Below are 25,006 nucleotides of genomic sequence, written 5' to 3'. Positions count from 1 at the left end.
AGACAGGTGACCCCCCCATCCCAGCCCTGCCCCCCAGAGGAACTCGAGGGCCACTCGTTTTATATCGGCTCCGAGTCCGAAAGTCCACGTGAAGGACCTCTAACCTGCCATGCGACCCCTGGCAAGTCTGTGCCCCTCTGGGCCTCAGTCTCCCCTCTAGGCACGGTCGCCCCGAAGGCCTTTCCAGCTCTGACCGAAGGATGTGCCCACCCGCTGCCTCCTGATGGCGGCGCCTCCAGGGGTGAGGCGCAGGGTGGAGTCCACCCCTCAGGGCCCCCCGCCCCCCGGAACACGCTCCCCACGGGAGAGGGGACGTGTCAGCGAGGCCGCATGTTCTGGAAAACGCCCACAGTTCCGTTCTCTCCCGGGCTTTTACGGGAGGAATCGCATCCTCCTTGCTCACATCTCCTGGGTCTATTCTTGGCCTTGGCGGGCTTGATGTGGTGGAGTGTGCGGGTGTTCCCTTTTAATTTGGGGTCTGAAGCCGTCTGAGGCCAGGGCCGGTAATTACGAGAGCAGCCATTTATGGAGAGAGCTCCGAAAACAGTCGGTAATGAGGACTGACTAAAAATACCTCAGCACCGAAACCTTGGGCTGCCCTCGGTCAGTGCCGAGATTTCTGGAGGGAGGAAGCCATTCAGGGTGCAGAATCCACAGGTGATCGACTCTGCGGCTCCCCCGTGGGCCTGCACAGGCCGTGGGGACCCGGGCCTTGTTTCGGGTCTGAAATGGGCCCTCGGCCTCCGGCACCAGCAGGACCAGCCAGACGGGCCCAGCCTGTCCGCCTGTGGGGCCCTGGGGGGGCCCGCCCTCCACCTCGGGGCCAGCGAGTCCCACGGGAAAGTGAGAAACACGAGTGGTCTCTGATGGAGGCACACACAGTGACATGGAGGCCACTCCCAGACTGGCAGCAAGGGCTGGCGGTGCTGGACGCCGGGCCACTGCCTTGGGGACCGGCAGCCCTTGGGAAGAGGGGGACCGCTTCACACTGTTGGGCCCCTGCCCTCAAACTGCTCTCCACCCCTGGGGGCAGATGAAGCAGGGTCAGGGGCCCCGGGACGGGGAAAGGGGGCACTGACTGGCTCATCTGTGTGGGGTCAGAGGAGGACAAGGGGCTTTTGCAGCTGGACTGAGAGGAAAGTGGCCTTCAGACGTGGGATGGGGGCCACCCAGGGGAGAGCGGCTTCGAGGAGGGACTCAGGGGAGGGTGTTGGCAGCCAGAAGGCCCAGGAGGACGAGTGGAGGGGCCGGGCCAGCTCAGGGGGTCCTGGAATGCAGAACCCAGCTTAGGCCCCTCCTGGGGCCCCGCAGAGCTGGAGAACAGTTCGAGGGCAGGAAGGACAGATGGACAGGTCAGAAGATTCTGTTGTCTTAACAGCTGCTCTGGGCTGGAGGAAGAGGGGTTCTTTCACAGTCCTGCTTTTTGGACAGAAACAAGATAGACTCGGGTCATCTGGGTGACTCTAAATTTTGTCCAGGGCACAGAAATAGCCAAAGGCTTTGCTGGTGTCGGGCTGGTGGACACGGGGCGTGGCCTCTGGAGGTTCGGCCTGTGAGTGGCGGGTGCAGGGCCTCAGTGGCCGCCTCCTGCCCACAGGGCCCTTCCCGCAAACATGGGGCCTGGAGGCTGTTTAATCAGCTGGAGAAGGTCCTGTGATTCTTTATTTTCCTGGGGCCAAGGAAGGGGATTAAGAAAGTAAACCCTTTGATTATCTCTTTCCTGGCTGGTGTAGCTCAGTGGATTGAGTGAGGGTCTGTGAACCACACAATCACGGTTCAATTCCCAGTCAGGGCACATGCCTGGGTTGCAGGCCAGTTCCCAGCAGGGGACTCACGAGAGGCAACCATACACTGATATTTCTCTCCCTCTCTCCTTCCCTTCCCCTCTGAAGATAAATAAATGAAATCTTAAAAAAAAAAAAAAGAAAGTAAACCCTTTGAGTGTTTCCCCAAGTGAAATTTCTAGAAAATAAGGTACCTGTGGAAACAGCAGTGGCATTACTGTCCCCAGCGCTGGGTCCACGTCCCACCTGCCCCGGTGTCCATGGAGCTGACTGAAAGTCTCTGTCAGCCACAGGAAACTCCGGGGGCTTCCAACCCGCCTCACAGGGTCAGGGGCCCTCCCAGCAGCAGCGGTGGTTGAGCTTCGTCCGGTTGTTCCTGCTTCGTGGAAACCGCTGGAGTCGCCATGCTGAGTTCTTAAGGGGCTGGGAAGCAGAACCAAGAGCTGGCCCTGCTCGTCAGTCCTGCCCCGTCTCGGACACCGCATCCCTGGACCACTCGATTCCAGCCCCGCTGGCCTCCTGGGTGTCTCTGGAACGTGCGAGGCCTTTGCATTTACTGTTCCTTCTGCCTGGTTCTTCTGGAGGAACTGATTCCCAGCAGGAACCAAAGACAGTGGTTCTCAGTCTCCTAGGAGACAGTGGCACCATCTAGAGATGGTTTGGGAAGTAAAGGTGCAGAGGTGAAGACAAGGCCGCTTTTTTGTGTTTTTTTAAAGATTTTATTTATTGATTATTAAAGGGAGAGGAAAGGAGGAAGAGAGGGAGAGAAACATCCATGTGTGAGAGATACATTGATAAGTTGCCTCGCTCGTGCCTCCAGCTGGGGACCTGGCCCCCACCCAGGCACTGAACCAGCCTGGTTCAGTGAGAATTGAACCAGCAACCTTTGGGTTCGCAGGCCAGTAATCAATCCAGGCGAGGGGACCCCTGGCAGGACATATCTCAATGTCCAGGATCCAGAACACAAGCTGGGAAGGGAGTGTGCACCCCCCCCCCAACTCAGCCTGTCTGAATCCGCCAGGGGACCCAGGAATGAACTACCCAACCCCACAACCGGGAGCAAAATTTACTGGGAAAACCCGAGAAATCACATTGTACACTCCTTGGCTTTTCCCATAAATTCCCTCTGAGGGTCATCAAACAATAGCAGCAGGATAGGGAGTGGCAATGAGCCAAGTCCAACTTGGATTTCACCCCGTTATTTCAGCATCACATGGCAGGGGGAGGGCCACTGCAGCGGAAGGAGCCCACACAGGGTGCGAACTCCCAGGTTCCGTCTCCAGGTGTGTGGAAACGCTCTGTCATTAGAGCTTGACGTTTTGGAATCTTCAGCATTTTCACGAAGAAAGGGTCTGCCAGTGTCTGCTTTGAGCCTGAGCCACAACTCAGGCCATGGCCCCCGTGGCATTGCTGAGGGGCTGCCTGTCCGAGCCCGGGCGTCTTTGGGAGATTCCAGACCGTGGTTAAAGGGAAGGGGGAGGCCGAGCATGAAGGGGTACTGCAAAGGAAATGCTCCTGAAAATGTGTTAGAAGCGCTTGCTGGATCATAACCAAGTATCGGCCACAATAGCAAACGTGGCGTTGTACAATTCTCTTTGACCTAGTAGGTAGCAAGTGGCCATTTTGCAGATGTGCATGCTGAGGCCCAGAGGATCAAGAGCCTTGACAAAGGAGGCACCTCAACGCCATCCAAATGCCTTTCAGCTGAATTGATTTATTGGATGGTCTATTATCTTTTATTTTATACTTTTATTTAGAAAAAGCAATCAGCTAACTCCACTTTCCCCCCATGGCTCTTCAGTTCCACACATGAATCTCCTAATGGTGCTTGCAGGAGGTTATCACTGCGATACATCGATTAAGGTCGAAGTTAGGGGTCAGCAGCCATCCTGACTCCGAAGGGGTAGCCATCGCTCCTATCTCATAATCTCTGCCCTATACAAAGCCCTTTCAGCCCTGTACGGAAAGATGCCTTATATCCCCACTTCACAGATGAGGAGACTGAGCCCACACAGGGAAAGTACTGGTCAGGGCTGGGACCAGGAGCTCCGGCTGCCGGCCGGCGCAGCTCCCCTTCTCAGGGCTGTCTTAGTGGCTTATAGTAGGACACCTGCCAGCAACTCCACAGGGGAAACTCCAAGTACCTACAAATGCTGTTTCCTCACTCAGCTTTTGAGAAGAAATATCTTCCCTAACCCAAAGGAGCAAACTCTGAAAAGTTGTACATCCACAGAATTCCAGCAAAGAGAGGGAGAGATCCCTTTGACCACTTACTGAAAGTTTTATCAGTTTCTGATTAAAAGCATTATTTTCTGAAAAATGTTTCATCTTCCGGAGCTTGCCTGGTGCAGCCAGGTGGGCAGTTTCCTGCGCCGGAGCTACTGGGTGGTTTCTCAGAACTTGCAGAATGGAAGTTTGGAACTAGAGTCAGTTCAGGTGAACCAGGCGCCTTGACCTAGCAAAGGAGGGAGGCCGCCCGGCTCCGTGCCTGTGTGGCACTGGCAGGTCTGTGGGTTGTTCCCTCAGTCCCCGAGTCCAACGTGAAAATCGGCGTCAGGCCTGCAGAGGTTCCCAGTGACCCCGTCAGCTCCGCTGCGCCCTGGGCCAGGTCACAGAACGCTGCTCTGACAGCGTCTGGTGCAGGGTGTGGAGGAAAGGCAGCCCTTCCTGCTGTGCCACAGCCTGTGACAGCCAACAGCCTGGACCTGCTTTGTCCTGAAGATGTGGTTTGTGTGATCCTGAATCCACAGGAATTGTCACCAAAGTGGTGTGTGTACGTGAGTGTGTCTGTCCGGACGCCTGCCTTCCGCGCTCGCTGCCCGGGCGGAGGACCCGACGCCACCCTGCGTGTCTGAGACAGCCCGGCTCCCGAGGGCATTTGCTGCGTGTCCGGTGCCCTAATAATGGACATTTTATTTCCTCCTGTCCCGGGTCTGGGGATGGAACCCTCTTCTCCTCCTGCCCAAACACCTGTGCCCGCTGGCCCCACGCAGCGCAGCTGTTTGCCCCGCCCATCGCTGGACCAGGCTCCCACCGCAAAGACAGGAAGTGCTCCCCACAGCCACCTCCGCCACCCGCCTGGTGACTTGTGGTCACTGAGCCCGGGAGCCAGAGAGAGTTTTTAAAAAGACTCACAGACATATAATTAAAATCTCAGTGTTGGGTTTTGGGGAAGGTGCTGGGTGGCTCCCGCCCCTGCTTTCCGGAAACACAGATTTTTAGTGTTTGAAAGTGACAGAGGCTAAAATGAGATGGCCCTAAATATACCGTGCTGGGCATTTCCGGCAGCTGGGAATATGTGGGATTTATTCTATACCCCAGGCCTCTTGCCCAAAGTGTTGGGCCACCCCCCGCAATGGGGCCACCTGGGGTCCCCTCCAGCCTGTGCCTCACTGCCCCTCCAGCACAGCTTCCACCCCACACCAGTCACCTGCTGCTGCTGCTGGAACCCTGGCCCCCACGGGCCAGAGGCACAGCCCATGCTCCTAGGCTGCAACTCCAGCCCTATGCAGTCAGGCCACAGCCAGACTCACACCACGTACCCAACCCTGCTGATGTGTGGGTGGCCCTGGCCCATTTAATCTGTGCATATGATGTCCCCTCTGCCTAGAAGGCCCTCCTGGCCACCTCTCCACCTGCCAAGACTCCATCCATCTTCCAAGTCCAGTTCAGATGTCACCTCTTCCAGGAAGCCTGCTCTGATCGCACCACACCATGGGACTTCCCCAGCACCTCACAGAGCCTCTCCGGGAGCTGTCGCTCCTGCCTTGCTTCTCCTTGTTCCTTCCCACCGCCCTCTGGCCCTCCCTCATCCTTGTTCTGAAAGTACCTGCCATCCTTTGGCCCTTTGCTGTGTTTTATGGCTGTTGTTTTCCTGCCTGTGCCATTAGTCCCTCAGCTCTAGGCCTTTTTGCTCATGCAGGTCCCTTCCTCTACAGCATCCTTTTCCCATGACCTCCTGGCAAGTTCACTGTCACCCCTCAAGGCCCAGTGTCAGCTGTGAGTGCTCACCGTCCCCACGTCCCATCCACACACATCGGTAGCCTCTGAAATGCACTCAGTCATTGTCTGTGCCCACCATGTGGCCACTCTGCCATGGAGCTGAAGTCCCCTCCAGGGGAGGGACCTGTCCTCTCTGCCTCATCTGTGGGTCCCAGAGTGAGAGCCAGCAGGGGCTGAGCAGGGCCCTGCTGGGTCGGAGGCTTGGGACCCAGAAAGGGAAGCTGCCCTTGTTGGCCCTGACTGCGTGGCACATGCTGTGCTGGGCACCTCACTGTGGGGCTCACAGGTCAGCATGATGCAGTCAAGCCCGTTCCCCAAGGAGGAAATGCTTCCCCCGCAGGCAGCCCAGGCCCCTGGGTCCCACCAGGCCCTGCCACCCTGGAGCCTGAGCCCAAAACCAGGAGTGAACACCAGCCTGCTGTGTCTTGCAGTGGAGCTCGACCGCGCCCTGGGCCACCAGGAACCCCACTGGAAGGAGTTCCGCTTTGACCTGACCCAGATCCCGGCGGGGGGAGACGGTCACAGCCGCCGAGTTCCGGATTTACAAGCTGCCCAGCACCCACCCGCTCAACAGGACCCTGCACGTCAGCGTGTTCGAGGTGGTCAGGGAGCAAGCCAACAGGTGCCTGCCCCTGCCAGCCTGCCGGTCAGGCCTCTGTCAGTGTGTCTGGCCCAGCCTTGTGGGGAACGTTCCCCAGAGGACAGACGGGGAGCTTCCTGGGGCACACCCTTCTGACGAAGGATGCTTGTTCCAAGGCCCTGGCACCCTGGCTTCAAGCCACCTCCCTGCCTGCCGCCCTGGCTGTGGGACCTTGGACAAGTCACTGAGCTCCCAAGTCTCAGTTCCCCCACCGTCTCCAGGGGCAGCGGCAGGTTCGTACGGGAGATGCAGTGAGATAGGGCAGTAGGCGCCCAGCTCAGAGCCAGGAGGGTCGATGCCCCACGAGGGTCCCCCAGTGGGCACTGGAAACACGGAGGCAGCTGTGCCGGCTCCGGTTAATTGTTCTTTCATATCCACAGGGAGTCTGACTTGTTCTTTTTGGATCTTCAGACGCTCCGAGCTGAGGACGAAGGCTGGCTGGTGTTGGACGTGACAGCAGCCAGTGACCGCTGGTTGTCGAACCGTAACGAGGACCTGGGACTCCGCCTCTACGTGGAAACGGAGGACGGTAAGACTGGGGGGGGGGCGGAGGTTAACCTTCCCCTGGGGGCTCCGATCAGAGAGGCCTGGTTGAACCCCAGCTCTGCAGCTTTCCAGCTGTCACCTCGGCACGTTCCCTTCCCTTCCAAGCCGAGTTTCCTCACCTGCAGGAGGACTCACACGTGCACTCATTCACCAGGTGTCCGGGGGCCGAGCCTCCTGTGTCCTGGGCGGTGGGGATAGAGAGCCCGAAGGCGGGCCCCAGACTGGCCTGCGTGAGCACAGCAAGGGCCCGCCATGGCTGGAGCAGAGCCGGTCAGGGAGAGGTTGGGAGGAGAGGAGACAAAGAGGCAGGCAGGGGGCGTCCTGAGTCAGGGTGAACCAGGGTGAGGGACTGGAGTTTTCAGGGAGCCTTTTGGATTTACTGGCCTTGGAGGATGTGGGATCTGATTCAGCTTTTCATAGAAGATCCCTCCAGGATGTGTGGCTTCACCCCACCCCTTCAGTGTGGGCTGCCCTCGATGACCCGCTTCCCACAGGACAGAGTGCGGGGAAGGGGAGGGGCCTGGACAGTGGACAGGCTGGCCAGCACCACCGCAGCCAGGTGACCCAGGCTCCCGTGAGTAAGTCACGTGGCTCCTGTGCACCCTGGGTATGAGTGGGTGAGACCCCCAGCCCATAACCCCAGTGTCATAACCATAAGAAAAACACCGGACAGACCCGTGTTGAAGGACAGCTTGCAGAATGCCAGACAAGTACTTCTCGGGACCGTCAAGGTCGCCAAACACAAGGAAAGCCTGAGAAAGTGTCACAGCCTGGAGGGGCCTGAGGATGGGGACCTGGGAGAGAAAAAGGACACTGGGGGAAGCTAACAAAGTCAGAATAAACGGTGCTGTTTAGAAAATAAGAAGACACTGATATTGGTCCATTCGTTGTGACAAATGTACCACAGTCACTGAAATGTGAGCATTTCCCAGGGAGCACTGTGTCCGGGTACGTGGGAAGTCTCTATACCGACTGCAACTTTTCCGTAGATCTTAGCCAGTGTAAAGTAAGAACTTTATGTGTCGTGTGCATAAAATAGACACCCCCTGACTTCAGTGGGCCATGCAAACTGTGGGAGACAAGAGTGACGTGAAGCCCGAGTGGCCCCGGGAGCCACGGTGTCCAGGTGAGGGCTGTGGGGGGCGGGGAGCAGCAGAAACCGAGGAAAGTGGGCAGAGGAATCAGGGGTAAAGTCGACGGAGCCGGTGGATTGGTTTTTAATTACAGTTTACAGTCAGTATATTTTATAATAGTTTCAGGTGTGCAGTGTGGAGCTTAGACAATTGTGTACTTTACACAGGGTTCCCCGGATATTTCCGCACCCCCCTGGCTCCATCTGCGGTTGTGACAGTATTACTGACTGTATTCCTGTGCGGTACCTTATGCCCTGTGACTACTCTGTAACTGCCAATTCGTGCTTCTCAATCCCTTCACCTTCTTTACCCACTGCCAACCCCACACCCCCTGACAACCATCAGTCTGTCCTCTGTGTGTCAGTGGATTTAAATATATATGTATTTATATATTACATATAAATATGTAAATGTATATATGTAGATAGATAGATAGATAGATAGATAGATAGATAGATAGATAGATAGATAGATTTTTCCTGGCCTGTTGGGAAGAGTAGAGGAAGTGTGGGTTTGAGGTTGCGGGTGGAGACTTCTCTCCAGCCCGAGAGCACTGATGGCCCTGGCAGAGGCCCACAAACGTGTCGTTCCGGGACAGGTGCGTGCTGGAGACACCGGTGTGGGGACCACAGCCATAAAAGTGGGTTTAGAGTCTTGAGACTGGAGCAGGCCACTGGGGAAGGAGCTCAGCAATGGAGCCGGAGGGGCCTGCGACTGAGTCTTCCTCTGAGTGATACCGCTGGGAGGCCCAACCAGGGCGGCTGTGTGGGTGTGCCCCCGCCTGCCCCCACCGTCAGAGAGGGCAGTCCAGGGGCAGGTCTCCTCCCCCACCGCGCTGTCTGCAGTTCCAGGGCAGGGAGGCTGAAAGCCTCGCATGCCCCTTGGTGGGAGGCGTGGCTGAGCCGCGTGGAGGCACCCGAGGGCTGGCACATCGCCGCCTGGGTGCCCTCCCTGCTCAGTTATATGCGACCCAGGGGGCCTGGAGCATCTGCAGAAGATGGTCTCTCTGCTGTTCCTGGCGACATCACTCCCGCAGTGCGTCCTCACCGGCTGCTTGCGCTGAGGAGCAGCATCTACTCCTTCGTCACCAGCGCTCGTGCCCGCACCAAGTTTTACACGGACCCCGTGGAGGCCGTGAAGGACATCGCCGATGGAACGAAGATCATGGTCGGCGGCTTTGGGGTCTGTGGGATTCCCGAGAACCTAATAGGGGCGCTGCTCAAGACCCGCGTGAGGAACTTGACCGTGGTCAGCAGCAACGTGGGCATGGACAACTTTGGGCTGGGCCTTTTACTGGGGACCAAGCAGATCACCCGCATCATCTGCTCCTACGTGGGCGAGAACCTGCTCTGTGAGCAGCAGTTCTTGGCGGGAGAGCTGGAACTGGAGATGACGCCCCAGGGCACCCTGGCCGAGCGCATCCGCGCCGGCAGGGCGGGGGTGCCGGCCTTCTACACGCCCACGGCCTACGGGACCCTGGTCCAGGAAGGAGGCGCCCCCATCAGGTACGACCATGACGGCCACATCGCCATCATGAGTCAGCCCAGAGAGGTGAGGGAGTTTCACGGGCAGCACTATCTCTTGGAGCGCGCCATCACGGCGGATTTTGCTTTGGTGAAAGGGTGGAAGGCCGACCGTGCGGGGAACGTCATCTTCAGGAAGAGCGCCAGGAATTTCAACGTGCCCATGTGCAAAGCTGCGGAAATCTCAGTGGTGGAGGTTGAAGAAATCGTGGATGTGGGGTCGTTTGCCCCAGAAGACATTCATGTTCCTCACATTTATGTAGATCGTGTGATCCAGGGGAAGAAGTATAAGAAAGTAATTGAGCACTTAACAATCCGGAAAGAGGAAGATGAAAAACCCAAGTCTTCAGATGACATAAGAACACGAATCATCAAACGGGCAGCTCTGGAATTTGAGGATGGCATGTACGCCAACTTGGGCATAGGAATCCCCCTTCTGGCCAGCAACTACATCAGCCCCAATTTAACTGTTCACCTTCACAGCGAAAACGGAATCCTGGGCCTGGGTCCGTTCCCACTGACAGAGGACGAGGCCGATGCAGATCTCATCAACGCGGGCAAGCAAACAGTCACCATTCTTCCCGGGGGCTGCTTCTTCTCCAGCGACGACTCGTTTGCCATGATCCGAGGGGGACACCTCCACCTGACCATGCTGGGAGCCATGCAGGTCTCCAGGTACGGTGACCTGGCCAACTGGATGATCCCCGGGAAGAAGGTGAAGGGGATGGGGGGTGCGATGGATCTGGTGTCCAGCGTCAAGACCAGAGTGGTGGTCACCATGGAGCACTGCAACAAGGCCAAGGAGCCCAAGATCCTGGAGAAGTGCACGATGCCCCTGACTGGGAAGCGGTGCGTGGACCGAATCATCACGGAAAAGGCCGTGTTCGACGTGCACAAGAAGAAAGGCCTGATGCTGGTTGAGCTCTGGGAAGGCCTGACCGTGGAGGACATCCGAAAGAGCACCGGGAGCACCTTCGCCGTCTCGCCCGACGTCAGGCCCATGCAGCAGGTGGCACCCTGACCAGGAAGGAGGCCTTGCTCTCGGGGCGGTGGCTTTCTGCTGAATCTCAGGACATCATTGGAAGGAAGCCGGGAATCGCCTTCCTCCGTTTCATAAGCAGTCTCATCAGTCTTCTCCTGCATCTCAGGCTAGAAAGACTCTGCTCTCTCAAGAGGGAAATGACTTTAAATAAAACAAAAGGAGAGCAGAGATGATTAGCGTGTGTGTTCTGAGTCCGCAGAAAGCTCTGCCGCAGGCGCTGAGGACATTGGCTGCCCTCTTCCCTGCGGTGTTCACGTCAAATCTGCGCTGCCCGAGATGACCCCACAGGAGGGATTTCTTCCCTCGTGAACGAATGACGAGTGGCGAAAATGGGGGGGGGGGCAGCTCCCCGGAGAGTGTAGCCAAGGCACCATTTCACTAGCTCCATGAAAAACACAGGAACGTGAAAGTCTGTCCGTGTGTGGTCTGAGGACATGCTGTCTGAATGAGAGATTCTTTCCTTTGGCCATCTTTCTTTTATTTCTAGTTTGTCTCAACTTTATTTGTTTAGTGTTTATTTATTTATTTTTAGAGAGAGGAGAAGGGAGGAAGGAAGAGCGGGAGATGACCGAGAATCAGACTGACCTTCTGGTTCGCAGGCCAGCAATCATCAGCCCACTGAGCCCAACAGCCAGGGCCTCTTCTGCCCCTTCTGGGTTTTCGTTCATGGCCTTTCCTTTTGAGGCTAAGTTCTGTTTCCCTGCAGCCTCACCTTCTCCAGCCCCACGTGTCTCCTCCTCATTGCTAAATAGGTGTCTCTGGAAGGGAAGCAGAACCTGCTGAGGGGGACAGTGACCGGGTAATGGGAGGTGCTGAAGGGGAAGGGACTGTCAGGCCGACAAGCCACCAGGAAGTCTCCTCCATAAATTGTCCCCCGCGTGCTGCCAAAGGCTGTGGCGTGTGATGGGAGGAGTTCTAGAAACCTAACCAATGGACTGAGATGGGTTTGCTCATCTTAACCCACGGTGTTCCTGCGTCGTCCTGAACAGACACGTAGATCCTTTGTCTCTGTTGTGGAGCCCAATCCAGATGCTCGTTAATGCTCTCTTGTAACCCAAGAGCAGGCTGTGAGGTATTTTACCCCAAATCCTTAGTGTCAAGGCCAAGGGAAAAAAAGTGAATTTATATGTGTGTGTTTTGGGGAGTGGAGGGCTGTTAAAATCTGATGTGGAGTTCGCACTTCCTAAGCGTAGCTCTAGGGGGCGCACGACCAACAGGAGCCCCTTAGGTAAGAGCAGGAAATTCCAGCTGGACAAGGAAGGCTTTTCAGGGAGGCCTCACTGGGGCCTCACCCCCAAGGAAGTGAAGGAGCCTGGAATGGAGAGGTGGGGGACAGTGCTCACCGAGGGGACAGTTTGAGGATGTGGGGGTAGTGGCTGGGGACCATGACCAGATGGGGGTGGGTGGCATGGAATGTCATCAAGTGCTCGGGGGAACCAGTGGGGGCTTCTTGGTAGGTGTACCCCGGGTGTCAGGAGAACTTTTCATCAGCACACGGAGCAGGCAGAGGTTCCAGGGCAGACCAGTGACAGGGCTGCTACGCGGCAGAAAGAAGGGAAAGGATTGAGTTTCCCATCTGGGCAATGAAGTCACACCTGCGGGACTAAAACAGACCAGGTTAACAGCTGGGATTCCCCTCAGGTGTCACCCATGCACCCTGAGTGCCCTTCAACGTGGCAGCAGGGTCACATCCATGACCTGGGCAGGGGCTGCAGGGAAGGGTCGGGTGCCACCCAGAGCCTAGGGGAGAGATGGCAGCCATCTGGGCCTGGCATATTTGGGGAGGGGCATGACTAGGGCTCCACACCTGCCCCGGGAAGGAGAGGGCTAGTGAGCTGCCAAGACATCTGGGCCCTGATGGGGCAGACGCTGACGTGGGTGAAGCTGGAAGTTTCATGGGGCCCCCCTGCTCAGAGGAGCAGCCTGTCTGTCTGGGCCTCAGGGGGAAGCCCTGTGTGGCCCACACCTCCAGGCAGGGCCCCACACACCCGGTGCCTGCCAGCACCCACACACAGGTCTAGAGGCAGGGAGCCAGGACCCTGAGTCCCCTAAGCTCCCACCACTGCCTTTCTGGAAAGGGACCTGCCAGAGCTGGTGTGTTTATGTACAGCTAGGGCCCCCACACACACAGTCAGGAGAAGGTGGGGAGCCCTGCTCAAGATGGGGTGGGCAGGGAGCAGAGCCCTTTGGAAGGGGAGCTCTGGGCTCCGGGAGGAGGGCCTGGGGGTCTTTTCCCAGGCCTCCCAGAGTAGGCCTTCTGAAAGACCAGGGGTCAGTCCCCTGGCACCCCACTACCCTGGCCAGGCCTCTGTATAGCGTGCTGGCTGGGCTGCAGCTTGCTTCGGACCTTGCACAGGTGCTGCTCTCATGGGCCTTAGCTTCTGCTTCTATGAGATGAGAGCCGGAGATCAGCTGTGTCAGGATCCTCGGTCAGGCCCCCAGTGCCCCCGACAGGCCTGCCTCGGCCTGCTGCCTCCTTGGCATTGCCTAACTGATCCACTCTGTCGTTCTCTCTACACCCAGGAGACCCCAGTAAAATCCTTGAACTGGCATTTGCACAAAGAAAAGCAAAGAGTGAACACAGCCTCAGGGGACCAGTCAGTCCCCCAGCCCCTCAGTGGACAGGGCTTTCCAAGGAACAGGGCAGTGCACACGCAGGCCCAGAGGGCCACCTGGGCCCGAGGCTGTCCCCATGTGTCGGCCAGGCCATGGAGCTCCACTCCAGTGCCGTGTTGGTGACAGCCCCCCGGGTGCTCCTATCTGCACTGCTGCCCCCTCGTTGTCACTTCAGTGGCCTTTCCCAGGCCTGCCATGCGTCTGGCATCCTGTGTCCTCATGGCTCCACTGCTTCCTCATGACTGCAACTTGCCATGACCCAAAGTCTCCAAAATGGCTTTTATCTGAGCTCCTCCAGCAATATTCCCTGGAGCTGCAGCCCCTGTCTTAGCAGGTCCCATCCTGAGTGGGGCCTCTGATGGGCCTGGCTCACGGCTTTGTGGCAGGTGAAGGCATAGGTCAAAGGTGGGTCTCAGGACTAATTAGCTGTTCAATTCACTAAGGCCCATGGACACAGTCTAAAGCTCAGCCATTTAAGAGCTGACCTTTGAGCAGGATCGTGGGTGGGACAGGCAATGTCCTTGACCTATAGCGTGTGATGCAGAATCATGTCAGACCTGCTGATGGGACTTATATATATATACCTACGTATGTGTGCGTACACACACTTCATGCAGATGTGTGTGTGTGTGTGTGTGTGTGTGTATCAGTGATGCAGCAGTGAGGAAATGCACCGGAAGTGGAACAGTTGCCCTGGGGTTTAGGAAATGAAAATGAGTTAGTAATCATGCTCCTGTTGTTAAAATCCCACAGGAAAAGAAAATGAAGAGGTTCTGTCTCATTCTCTTCTTTATAATGAAAGCCAGGAAGTAACCTAAATGTACAATGATAAACTCATCTCCAAGAAAATGACGGTGTATGAGTTTTCCTCAAAAGCCTTTTTATAGTCGTTACTATATTGCTTTGACAATTAAACACCCAGAGCTCGTTTGGGAAGACAAAGAGGCCCAGGAGGATGGTTTCCTTGGCGGAGCCGACACTTGCAGGCTAATGAGTGCTCTTCACGGCGGCCTCAGTCTTTATGGCTGTGGGTGAAATCCCGTTTTTATAGACCTCACTCTTCCTGGGGCTGAGGCGCCAATCACGTCCCTGCCTGCAGCCCTCTCTTTCTTTTCTTCTTCTTTTTAATATTTTATTTATTTATTTTTAGACAGAGGGGAATGGAAGGAGAAAGAGTGGGGGAGAAACATCAGTGCATGGTTGCCTCTCATGCACCCCTACTGGGGACCTGCCCTGCAACCCAGGCATGTGCCTTGACTGGGAATTGAACTACTGACCCTTTGGTTCATAAACCTGTGCTCAATCACCACCACAGACCTGAGCTACACCAGCCAGAGCTCTCTTTCTTTTTTGAATCACTGGTGGGGTCTTGTGGATAAGAACTTGGGCTCTGGAATTAGACTGATGTCGGTTAAACCCTGGCTCTGGGACTTTGGTCCAGTGCCTCTGCCCCTCTGAGCCTGGAGTTGGTCTGTGGCATCAGGGAAGAGAGAGCGCCCCCTCTTGGGCACTGATCAGCAGGGCAGGCACGACCCAGCCCTGACAGCTGCTCCAATCAACTGGGTGTCATCCATCCAACCTTAACACCCCCAGAAATGGGGGGGCCAGAAGTCCTCAGACCAAGGTGGGTCCCTGGCCATGGGGCTCTGGGAGACCACGGAGTGACTGTGAAGTTTCCCAGTGACATGTGAGGTCCAGGATTACTGTAAAGACGAGCGAGACCCTCAGTGCAAAATGACACTGAAAGCTGTGAAATGCCTCACATGCAGCCGTGTACATGACTGTCACCCTTGCTGACCCTGTGGTTTGCCAGGCCCTCCTCCCACCATCTCCTCCAGACCCACCTGCCAGGGGCCTGGGGCCAGACCGGGGGCTCCAGTCTTCAGCTGAGGAAGCCCAGGTCCTCAGCTTTTGTGTCTGGGCCTGCCTGGCCCCGGCAGAGGCCCCGGCTGTGTCCCCGCGTGGAGCCACCGCCCTCGAGTGACCGCTGTCTTTCCTCTCTCTGTCTCAGGGCGCAGCGTGGATCCTGGCCTGGCCGGTCTGCTGGGGCGACGGGCACCGCGCTCCAAACAGCCTTTCATGGTCACTTTTTTCAGGGAGAGCCCCAACCCCACCCGAGTCCCTCGGGCAGTGAGGTCCCTGAGGAGGAGGCTGCCGAAAAAAACCAACGAGCTGCCGCAGCCGAACAAGCTCCCGGGGATCTTTGGTGAGGCCCGTGGGGCTGGGGTCTCAGGTCCACAGGCTTGTGGCCAAGGGCCAGTGGTGGTGACAGTCTTCTGGCCCTGAGAAGGGCTCAAACTATGGTCACCCCTCCAGCCGCCTTTCCGGACACCCTCCTCTGCCCCAGGCCCCCTGTGGACCGGCCACTGCACTGTCAGTCCTCCCCGCCACCTGGAAGTCCCTTCTCTGCCCTCCCCCTGCTCACCAGGCCTTCCCGTCAGGGGTCCTCCCTCCGGGCAGCACCGCCCTGTGGCCCTCGGCTCTCTCCCAGGCAGCCTGCAGGATGCACGGCTGTCGAGGCAAAGGTCCCCCATCTTGCCAAGACCCTCAGGACCGGGGCGGGCCTGCCCCGCCCTGTGCCTTCCTTTCCTTCACGGGGGTCGGCCCTGTGGCTGGCTCCCGCTGAGCCACTGCACCTGTGGGATGGGTGTGGCAGGACAGGTGGGGCGAGGGCAGGATGTGTCTCAGGAGGAAAGCAGGGTGTGCCCCAGCCTGATGGCAGGCGCCTGGGGCTGTTTCCGGGGCATCAGGAGGCCCAGAGGCAGAAGTTGGGGAGCTGGGCTGAGCGTGGGGGACTCTGGAGCCATCAGAGGCTCTTGAGTTGGGTCCCGGCACCAGCAGCGCTGCAGGGAGGGGCCTTATGAGATCAAACAGTTTAGCCTCCTGTCATTCATTTATCCCACAAGTGTGCCCACCAGGGCATCCCCGCCCTGGGCGCCCCCACAGTAGCTGCACCGAGCGAGACCCCAGAAAAGACTTTGTGCCATCTGTCCCCTGCAGATGACATCCACGGCTCCCACGGCCGGCAGGTCTGCCGACGGCACGAGCTCTATGTCAGCTTCCAGGACCTCGGCTGGCTGGTAAGTGCTGCTTTTGCTCACTTTTGTTTTTTAAATATATTTTATTGATTATGGTATTACATCCCAATCTTTCCCTCTTTGCCCTTCTCCACCCTGTATGCCCCATTCCCTCCCTTAGTTCATGTCCTTGGAACACACACACAAGTTCTTTGGCTTCTCCATTTCCTATACTGTTCTTAACACCCCCCTGCCTATTCTGCAACTACCTATTTGTACTTCTTAATCCCTGCACCTTCCCCCATTCTTCCTCTTCCCCTTCCATGCCGATAACCCTCCATGTGATCTCCCGATTTATGATTCTGTTCCTGTTCTGCTTGTTTGCTTAGTTTGTTTTTTTAGATTCAGTTATTGATAGTTGTGAATTTGTTGCCATTTTAATGTTCATAGTTTTGATCTTTTTCTTAGATAAGTCCCTTTAATATTGCATATAATAACGGCTAGGTGATGATGAGCTCCTTTAACTTGACCTTATCTGGAAAGCACTTTATCTGCCCTTCCGTTCTAAATGATAGCTTTGCTGGATAGAGTAATCTAGGTTGTGAATCCTTGCTTTTCATCACTTTGAATATATCTTGCCAGTCCCTTCTAGCCTGCAAAGTTTCTTTCGAGAAACTGACAGCCTATGGGAACTCCTTTGTAGGTAACGCTCTGCTTTCCTCTTGCTTTTAAGCTTCTCTCTTTAACTCTGGCTGGTGTGGCTCAGTGGATTGAGCGTAGGCCTGTGAACCAAAGGGTTGCTGGTTCGATTTCCAATCAGGACATGTGCCTGAGTTGGAGGCAGGGTCCCCAGTAGGGAGCACATGAGAGGCAACCACACATTGATATTTCTCTCCCTCCCTTTCTCCTTCCCTTCCCCTCGCTCTAAAAATAAATAAAATATTATTTTTTAATTTATTTTTTATTGATTATGCCGTTACAGTTGTTCTATTCCCCCCTTCATTCCCCTCCACCCTACTCCCCCATTCCCACCATTACCCCCCCCCTTTAGTTTATGGCCATGTGTCTCAAGTTCTTTGGATTCTATATTTCCCATACTATTCTTGCCCCCCCCATCTATTTTCTATCTACTGTCTATGCTACTTATTTTCTGTAACTTCTCCCCTTTTCTTCTCCTCCCACTCCCCTGTTGCTAACCCTCCTTGAGATCTTCATTTCTATGTTTCCACCCCTGATCTAGCTGTCCTTTTAGTTTGCTTTTGTTTTAGGTGTGGTTGTTAATAACTGTGAGTTTGTTGTCCTTTCACTGTTCATGTTTTTTTAACTTCTTTTTCTTAGATAAGTCCCTTTAACATTTCATATAATAAGGGCTTGGTGATGATGAACTCCTTGAATTTGATCTTATCTGAGAAGCACTTTATCTGCCCTTCCATTCTAAATGAAAACTTTGCTGGATAGAGCAATCTTGGTTGTAGGTCTTTGGTTTTCATGACTTGGAATACCTCTTTCCATCCCCTTCTTGCCCGTGCAAGGTCTCTTTTGAGAAATCTGCTGACAGTCTGATGGGAACTCCTTTGTAGGTGACTGTCCCCTTAGCTCTTGCTGCTTCTAGGATTCTCTCCTTCATTTTAATCTTTGCTAATGTAATGATGATGTGCCTTGGTGTGTTTCTTCTTGGGTCCAACTTCTTTGGGACTCTCTGAGCTTCCTGGATTTCCTGGAAGTCTATTTCCTTTGCCAGGTTGGGGAAATTCTCCTTTATTATTTGTCCAAATAAGTTTTCCATTGGTGGCTGTTCCTTTCCCCCTTCTGGTACCCCTATAATTCGGATGTTGGAGTGTTTAAAGATGTCCTGGAGGTTCCTAAGACTCTCCTCATTTTTTTTGAATTCTTGCTTCTTCACTCTTTTCTGTTTGGACATTATTTGCTTTCTTCTGGTCCACTCCCTTGATTTGAGTCCCAGTTTCCTTTTCATTGCTATTGGTTTCCTGTGCAATTCCATTCATTTCAATTAGTTTCACCTTCATATGTTTGTCTAATTTGTGGCTATAATCAACCAGTTCTGTGAGGATCCTGATCACCAGTGTTTTCAACTGTGCATCTGAGAGTTTTGCTATTTCTTCATCTCTTAGATTTATAGGCTCCGGGGGTTTGAGATCTTCTTGAGCCATTTTTGGTCTGTTCGCGCCCGTTAAGTCTGAGGAGCAGAGCCTTGGACTCCCAGGTCGCTGGGTTGTGACTCTGTATGTGGGGGCGTGGTCAGAGCGGGGAAATGGCGGCCCCCTCTGCTGTTTCTTGCAGCTGGGTGAAGAGCAGCGTCTTAGGTGGTTCACTGGGGCGGGGCCACTTAGGTCGCTGGATTATGACGCTGTATGTGGAGGCGGGGTTAGAGCGGGAAATGGCGCCCGGTGCCCTCTACTGCGCTTGCTGCTGGGGCTGCTTGTTCTCGTCCAATCACCCACTCCCTCGCTTGTCTATCCACACACGAATGGGAGACCACAGTCAACCCGCAGCCCTGCTCCCTGGCTGTTTCCCCGCGATTGCTTGCTGAGTTGCCCACCAGGTCCAACCCTGCGCCTGGATTCCGCGCACCTGAGTCCGTCCGACCGAGTTTTCCTGTGCTACTCTGCTCTGCCAGCTGCTGGTTTCGCCCCTCTTACAGGTCAGGCTGAAGAATTTGTTGTTATCAGACTTCCGAAAAGTTCAGTTTTCTGTGTTCTGGCTGTGTTTTCTGTTGCTATTATTTAGTTGTCTCTAAACTTGGTTGTGTGAGGAAGCACGGTGTCTCCACCTATGCCTCCATCTTGGCGGAAGTGTATAAAATATTATTTTTTAAAAAGATTCTCTCTTTACCTTTAACCATGGCATTTTAATTATGATGTGTCTTGGTGTGGTCCTCTTTGGGTCCATCTTGTTTGGGAATCTCTGTGCTTCCTGGACTTGTGTGTCTATTTCCTTCACCAAATTAGGGAAATTTTCTTTTATTATTTTTTCAATAAGTTTCCAATCTTTTGCTCTTCCTCTTTTCCTTCCAGCACCCCTATGATTCAAATGTTGGTACACTTGAAGATGTCCCAGGTCTCCTTAGCCTATCCTCCTTTTTTTGGATTTTTTGTTGTTGTTGCTATTCTGTTGGTTGATTTTTTTTTTTTTTTTGCTTCCTTATGTTCCAAATCATTGATCTGATCCTCAGCTTCATCCACTCCACTGTTGGTTCCCTGTAGATTTTTTTTTATTTCCTTAGCATAACCTTCATTTCTTCTTGGGTCTTTTTTATGCTGGTGATGTACCCAGTGAGTTGCTTAAGCATCCTAATAACCAGTGTTTTGAACTCTGCATCTGAGAGATTGATTATCCCCATTTTGTTTAGCTCTTTTTCTGGAGTTTTGTTCCGTTCTTTCATTTGGGTTGTATTTCTTTGTCTCCTTGTTTTAGAGCCTCCCTGTGTTGTTTCTGTGTATTAGGTAGAGGTGCTTTGACTCCCTGTCTCAGGAGCACGGCCTATGATAGAAAAGCATATGGGTAAGATGGCTGCGGTGGAGCCTTAGGTGCTTAGGAACCAGATGGGGTGCACCTGGGTGGGGCAACCTTTATGAACCAGGTTACTGGAGTCTCAGCTACGGTGTTGCCCTTGTTTGGCTCTGCGTGGGGGAGGGCTCAGAAAGGGCAAGATGGCTGCTGCCTGGCCTCTGGATTTTGTCTGGGACTAAGCTGTTCCCCCAGGCACTCGCCCTGATGCCAGACACTTCCGTTTCTCTCCGTATGCCACCGGTGCCCTTCCAGCTCTGTCCCGGTGCTGGAGCCCAAAGAGAGTGAGTCTGAATAAGTCCTAAGACCATTGCGGACCTTGTAAGAGGAGATACCTGAGAATCCCAGCATCTTCCGCCACCTCAACCCCAACTGGTTTTTACAGCCAGAAGTTGTGGGGATTCATCTTCCTGGTACTAGAACCCTGGGCCGGGTTGTCTGCTATGGGGCTGGGATCCCTCGCTCCCAAGGTATCCCTCCCGATTTTCGTCCACCGCACGTGGGTGTGGGACTGCCTGTTTTGTGTCTCCATGTCTCTGCACCTCGGTCCCTCCTACCCATTAGTTCTAACGTGTGAATGTGACTTCTTTAATTCCTTGGTTGTTGGACTTTCATACAGCTCAATTTTATGTTGATTCTGGGTGATAGTTGTTTTGTACTTTAATTGTAATTTTTGCTGTGGTTGTGTGAGGAGGCCAGCCAGGTTTGCCTCTTCCTCCATTTTGACCAGACTCCACCTCACTTTCTTAAATGACAGTGGCCACCTGAAGGTTATAAGTGGCTCCAGAAGGTGGTAGAATTGTGGGGAATTTTATTTTCTCATGTGTTCTTTTTTTTCTGTTTTTCAAGTTTTCTGCAGGGAGAACATATTACTTGTGTAGTGAGAAAGTGCTTTTTGTTAAAACCCATGAAAATGGAGATAAACTGAATCTCCAGCCTCCCCGCCTGGAAGGTGCTTGTTTGCAGCAGCACAGCCCGAGTGCCCAGTCCTGCTTTGGGTCCCTTACTGAGGGGGCTGCTCTGGCCTAGGGGCAGGGGCGCTATGAGCCCTGGAGGTGCGGGTGCAGTCATCACCCCACACCCCACAGGGTCTGGAGACACACATGCTTGAAGGGTGGGAAGCCAGCTGACCATGTGTCTGCCTTTGCTGCAATGGCAGCTGCAGGACACCTGGGCCGTGGGGGACAGGCTGGGAGCATGGTGCTGAGCGCTGAGGGCAGGTGACAGGGACAGAGCTTGTTTCCAGGCCTGTCTGCCGAGGCCCTCGTGGCGGTTGTCAGGCTTCGGGGGGCCTGCCCCAGGAGGGGCTCAAGGTGGGTCAACAGGTCCCTGAGGCTGAGTGAAGAAGGATGAGGGGCAACCCTGAAGCTTCCTGTGACAGGTGCTGGGTGGGACTCACCTTCTTCCTTCCGCCCACCCAGGATTGGGTCATCGCCCCCCAAGGCTACTCGGCCTATTACTGTGAGGGGGAGTGCTCCTTCCCGCTGGACTCCTGCATGAACGCCACCAACCACGCCATCGTGCAGTCCCTGGTCAGTACCCACCCTGTCCTGCCTGGACCCCGGGGCGGGCTGCCCTGCGGAGAGGGGGTTCAGACAGCGGGGGGTGCACGAGCACCTGCTGGGGTCTCAGGGAGGTTTCTCCACGTGGCACCTCGGCTGTGCGCAGGTGCAGTTGAGTGCCCACACCTGTGCAGGCGCTGGTCCCTGCGTGGCCACGCCGTGTGTGTGTGTGTGTGTGTGTGTGTAGACTCAATGCTGGCATGCACACCTGTGCACACACGTGCAGGTACATGTGGTGGGACCCAGACTCCCAAAGGCAGTCGGCTTGTCATCCCCCCACACACACCCCAGACAGACAGGCCTCCCACCTGGGCTCCCGTGTGCTGTGAACACACGCCCCGTACACCAGCTTGTTCCACCTCCCGTGACGTGCACACGCGGGGCAGGGGAGGCAGACGTGTGTCCACCCGCCCTCTTCACAGTGAGTGCGGAGATCACCCGTGAGGCCTTGTGCACAGGACCCCTCTGGGCTCGGGCTGCCCTTCCGGTCACTGCCCTCGGCCCTGTCTCCTGGTCCTCCCCGCTGCTGTCCCCACGGACAGTGTGGCCTTCAGTGTGCTGGTGCCCGGGCTCACTGTACTGCTGAGCAATAGTTTCCATGAGGACAGTCGCTGCTGCTTGTTGCCCAGTGTTTTACATGGTGTGTGTGTGTGTGTGTGTGTGTGTGTGTGTGTTGAGACTTCTTTCTGGAATGTTCACCTAGACTCCTAGGTCCTAGTACGCCCAAGCCTTATGTTCACATGGCAAGAGGCCGGCAAGGCGACGCTTTAGGGTGAGAGGAAATGGGTGTAAGGAAAGCTGCTTTGCCTCTTTTCTCAGCGTCAGATGGGATTTGCTGGACCCCGGGGGCTGCCTTCCCTGGTGAAGCTCAGGGTGACAGGCCGTGTGTGACGGCCCCCCGGGACTCCCGTCCTTCACGCATGTGCGTCTCCAGGCCCCGTGAGGGGTGTGGGGTGAGGACCGCACCTGCACCTCCAGGCTGTCCCTCCCCCTCCCACACCTCTGTCCAGGCCCCAGGTCCCCACCGTGGGTGGGCAGGAGCGAGTGCTCAGGCTGTCACGGGTGCAGACGGGACAGCAGCTGCCTTCTGGGGGGACCGTGGTTGACAAACAAGCCGGGTCCTGTGAGAAGGGAGGCCTGGGCCTCTGCGTGAGGAGGAAGAACGTTCTGGGCAGAGACCCACGGGCCCCAGGACAGGAGCAGCTGGGTGGGCTCCAGCCTGTGCAGAAGCGGGGCTGGAGAGGAGTGAAGGAGGGCCCAGGGAGGTGACGCTGGGTGGGCAGGGGTCCCTAACATAGGCCTTGAGATGAGAGCAGAGACCATGTCTGGGACACTTCTGTGTTCCTCTTCTGGCGTGGCAGCTGCAAGGCATGTGTGCTAGAAGTGGAAAAGTACCATTATACTCATTTAGCAGAACAGAAAACTGGGGCCCACAAATGACTGAAATGTACCCACAGTAATGGAACCTCTGATTTGGTCTCCTAGTGGCTCAAAAACAAATGGAATGGAATGGCACATTAGACTCTGCAAATCAATCTGTTTGGTGTCACACGGAACCTAAAAGGCAGTTTCTCTTTCTGTCACTGATCCGATGAAGCTCTGGTCCTGGGTGGGGTCACAGAAAGGCAGCGTCCCTGCCTTTCTCCAGACTCTCCAGTGTCCCGAGTCCACAGGCCTTCCCTGGTTTTCAGCCACTGAGAGCCCATGATGGGCACACCAGGCAATGTGGCCTGGTCCCTCTCACGTGGGTCTGGGAATACCAGGGCCAGACATCACATGTGGAGGCTGGGAAGCTGGGGGGAAGCGGCCCCCATGTCTTAGTCTGACTGGACACCCCAGAGGCCTCAGCTTCCCCAGAGGGCCATAGAGAGGCTCTGGGCCCCAAGCCAGCCCAGTGCCCAGCTGACAGTCCTTCTGGTCAGTGAGCTCAGAGCTGGGGCTTCAGGGACAAGGCCGGGCATTGGGGAACAGGGACCTGGCTGCCGGACAAGTCCCCCCATCAGACAGTTGCATCCGGGTCCTGCTCTGCAGCCTCCCAGAGGGCTGGGTGGTCCTGGGCCCTCGGAGCAGACACACCACACACACACACACACGCACGCACGCATGCACGCGCGCGCGCGCGCGGAGGGAAGCAGGTTTCCTTACTCTCCTGCCCCTGATAGCTCAGGATTGCCTTCTGGGCCATCAGCTCGGGGCCCTGACCAGGAGTCCAGTGTAAACTCAGCTCATGCTGCCAAGTCTCAGGATAAATATTTGTAGGGGCCGAAATAGCTCCTCAGTCAGGCTCTATTTGGTGGGTGAAGTTGTTCTGGAGTGGGGAGCCAGGTCACTGCACCTGGACCCAAGTCCTTCTGGGTGACAGCGCACATGGCCTGTGTGCCCTCGGGTTCTTCATCTGCCGGAGTGACACTTGCCTTAGAAGCTGTTAGAGGGCAAAAGTGCTCCCAGAAATAATGGCGTCGGACACCCCAGGGCGGACCTAGAAGCCTAGGCTTTATCCAGTTGGTCTGAACACTCGCTGGGTCACAGGAGCAGGGGACAGATGGTAAACAGCAAAGGTGGCCAAGACATGATCAGGGACGTTACGAAAGCACAGAGAGGAGGGAGGACTGTGGGGGACCCTGGAGAGACGGTGCTCCAGGGGCTTCAGGCAGAAGGGACCTGCCACCAGCTGCATTGTGTGCTGGCGAGCGGCTGGACACCTGGGGCAGATGGGAGCTGGGGGCAGGAGCCCAGTGGGCCTGAGAGAAGTGCTTGGTGCTCACGCCTCTGCCCGCCACCCCCTCCCTGGCCAGGTGCATCTGATGAAGCCAGATGCAGTCCCCAAGGCGTGCTGCGCGCCCACCAAGCTGAGCGCCACCTCTGTGCTCTACTACGACAGCAGCAACAATGTCATCCTGCGCAAACACCCCAACATGGTGGTCAAGGCCTGTGGCTGCCACTGAGGCCCTGCCCCCCGCCCCTGCAGCACCTCTCAGCTGGACTGGCCCCTCTCCAGAGGCTGAGACCTTTCAAATGGAGCTCTGGTGGGGTGGAAGGTAGGGCTCTGGTGTCTCTGCTCACATACCAACAGCATCTGATTGGTCTTCTCCGGGCTCCTCTGCCCCTTCCCGGTGCCTGTGGTTTGTCCCATCCCACCCTGTAGGGTGTGTCGGCTGTGCTGGCGGCACTCAGCACACGAGGTCTACCTTAGGACCTGTCCCTGGCCATCCGGGCCCATTCTGTGGGCAGCCCATGCTGGTCTGAAGAGAACCTGGATTCTCAGGCCGATTGGTTGGCTTTGCACCGCTCACCACAGGTTCATGTGTGGGAACAGAGTCTGCCCCTCCCTGGGGCACACTGGGCATTGCCGGGGCTTAGGCGGACATGCACGTGCCTTCAGGACTCTGATCAGGCTCAGGACCTGGCCCGTCAGTGCACCAGGACAAGGACCGGCTGGACAGCTTCATGCCCTGGGCCTGCCCTCCCCCTGCCCAGGAAAAGGTGCTGGGGCTGCGCACTGAGACAGAGGTGACTCTTAGCAGAAGCGAGGGCAGAATGTGCGGAGGGTGGTCCTGCAGACACGCAGCACAGGGTCACCACTGCCTAGCCTCTTGCCCACGGCCACCAGGAA

The 25,006-nt window shown here is 55.8% G+C and overlaps 2 protein-coding genes across 2 annotated transcripts in view; both read left to right on the top strand.

Moving 5' to 3' along the window:
• Nucleotides 1–24,557, top strand: part of LOC119052504 (bone morphogenetic protein 8A-like) — a 30,696-nt gene extending 6,139 nt beyond the window's left edge. The window contains 7 exon segments of the mRNA XM_053660524.1: nt 6,218–6,294; nt 6,296–6,408; nt 6,807–6,955; nt 15,298–15,492; nt 16,287–16,366; nt 21,253–21,363; nt 24,189–24,557. Coding sequence (XP_053516499.1) covers nt 6,218–6,294; nt 6,296–6,408; nt 6,807–6,955; nt 15,298–15,492; nt 16,287–16,366; nt 21,253–21,363; nt 24,189–24,338 — 875 coding nt within the window. The 3' untranslated portion in view covers nt 24,339–24,557.
• LOC128626676 (succinyl-CoA:3-ketoacid coenzyme A transferase 2, mitochondrial-like) lies at nt 9,069–10,649 on the top strand. Its single transcript, XM_053660667.1, has one exon. It carries the CDS (start codon nt 9,069–9,071, stop codon nt 10,647–10,649), a length of 1,581 nt encoding a protein of 526 aa, XP_053516642.1.
• Nucleotides 24,558–25,006: the final 449 nt, after the last annotated feature.

This window comes from Artibeus jamaicensis, unplaced genomic scaffold (assembly GCF_021234435.1).
Source record: "Artibeus jamaicensis isolate MK-2021 breed Jamaican fruit bat unplaced genomic scaffold, CSHL_Jam_final scaffold_847, whole genome shotgun sequence".
Lineage (NCBI taxonomy): Eukaryota > Metazoa > Chordata > Mammalia > Chiroptera > Phyllostomidae > Artibeus > Artibeus jamaicensis.
The sequence above is the reverse complement of the archived record's forward strand: the minus strand, read 5'-3'. Positions and strand labels throughout refer to the sequence as shown.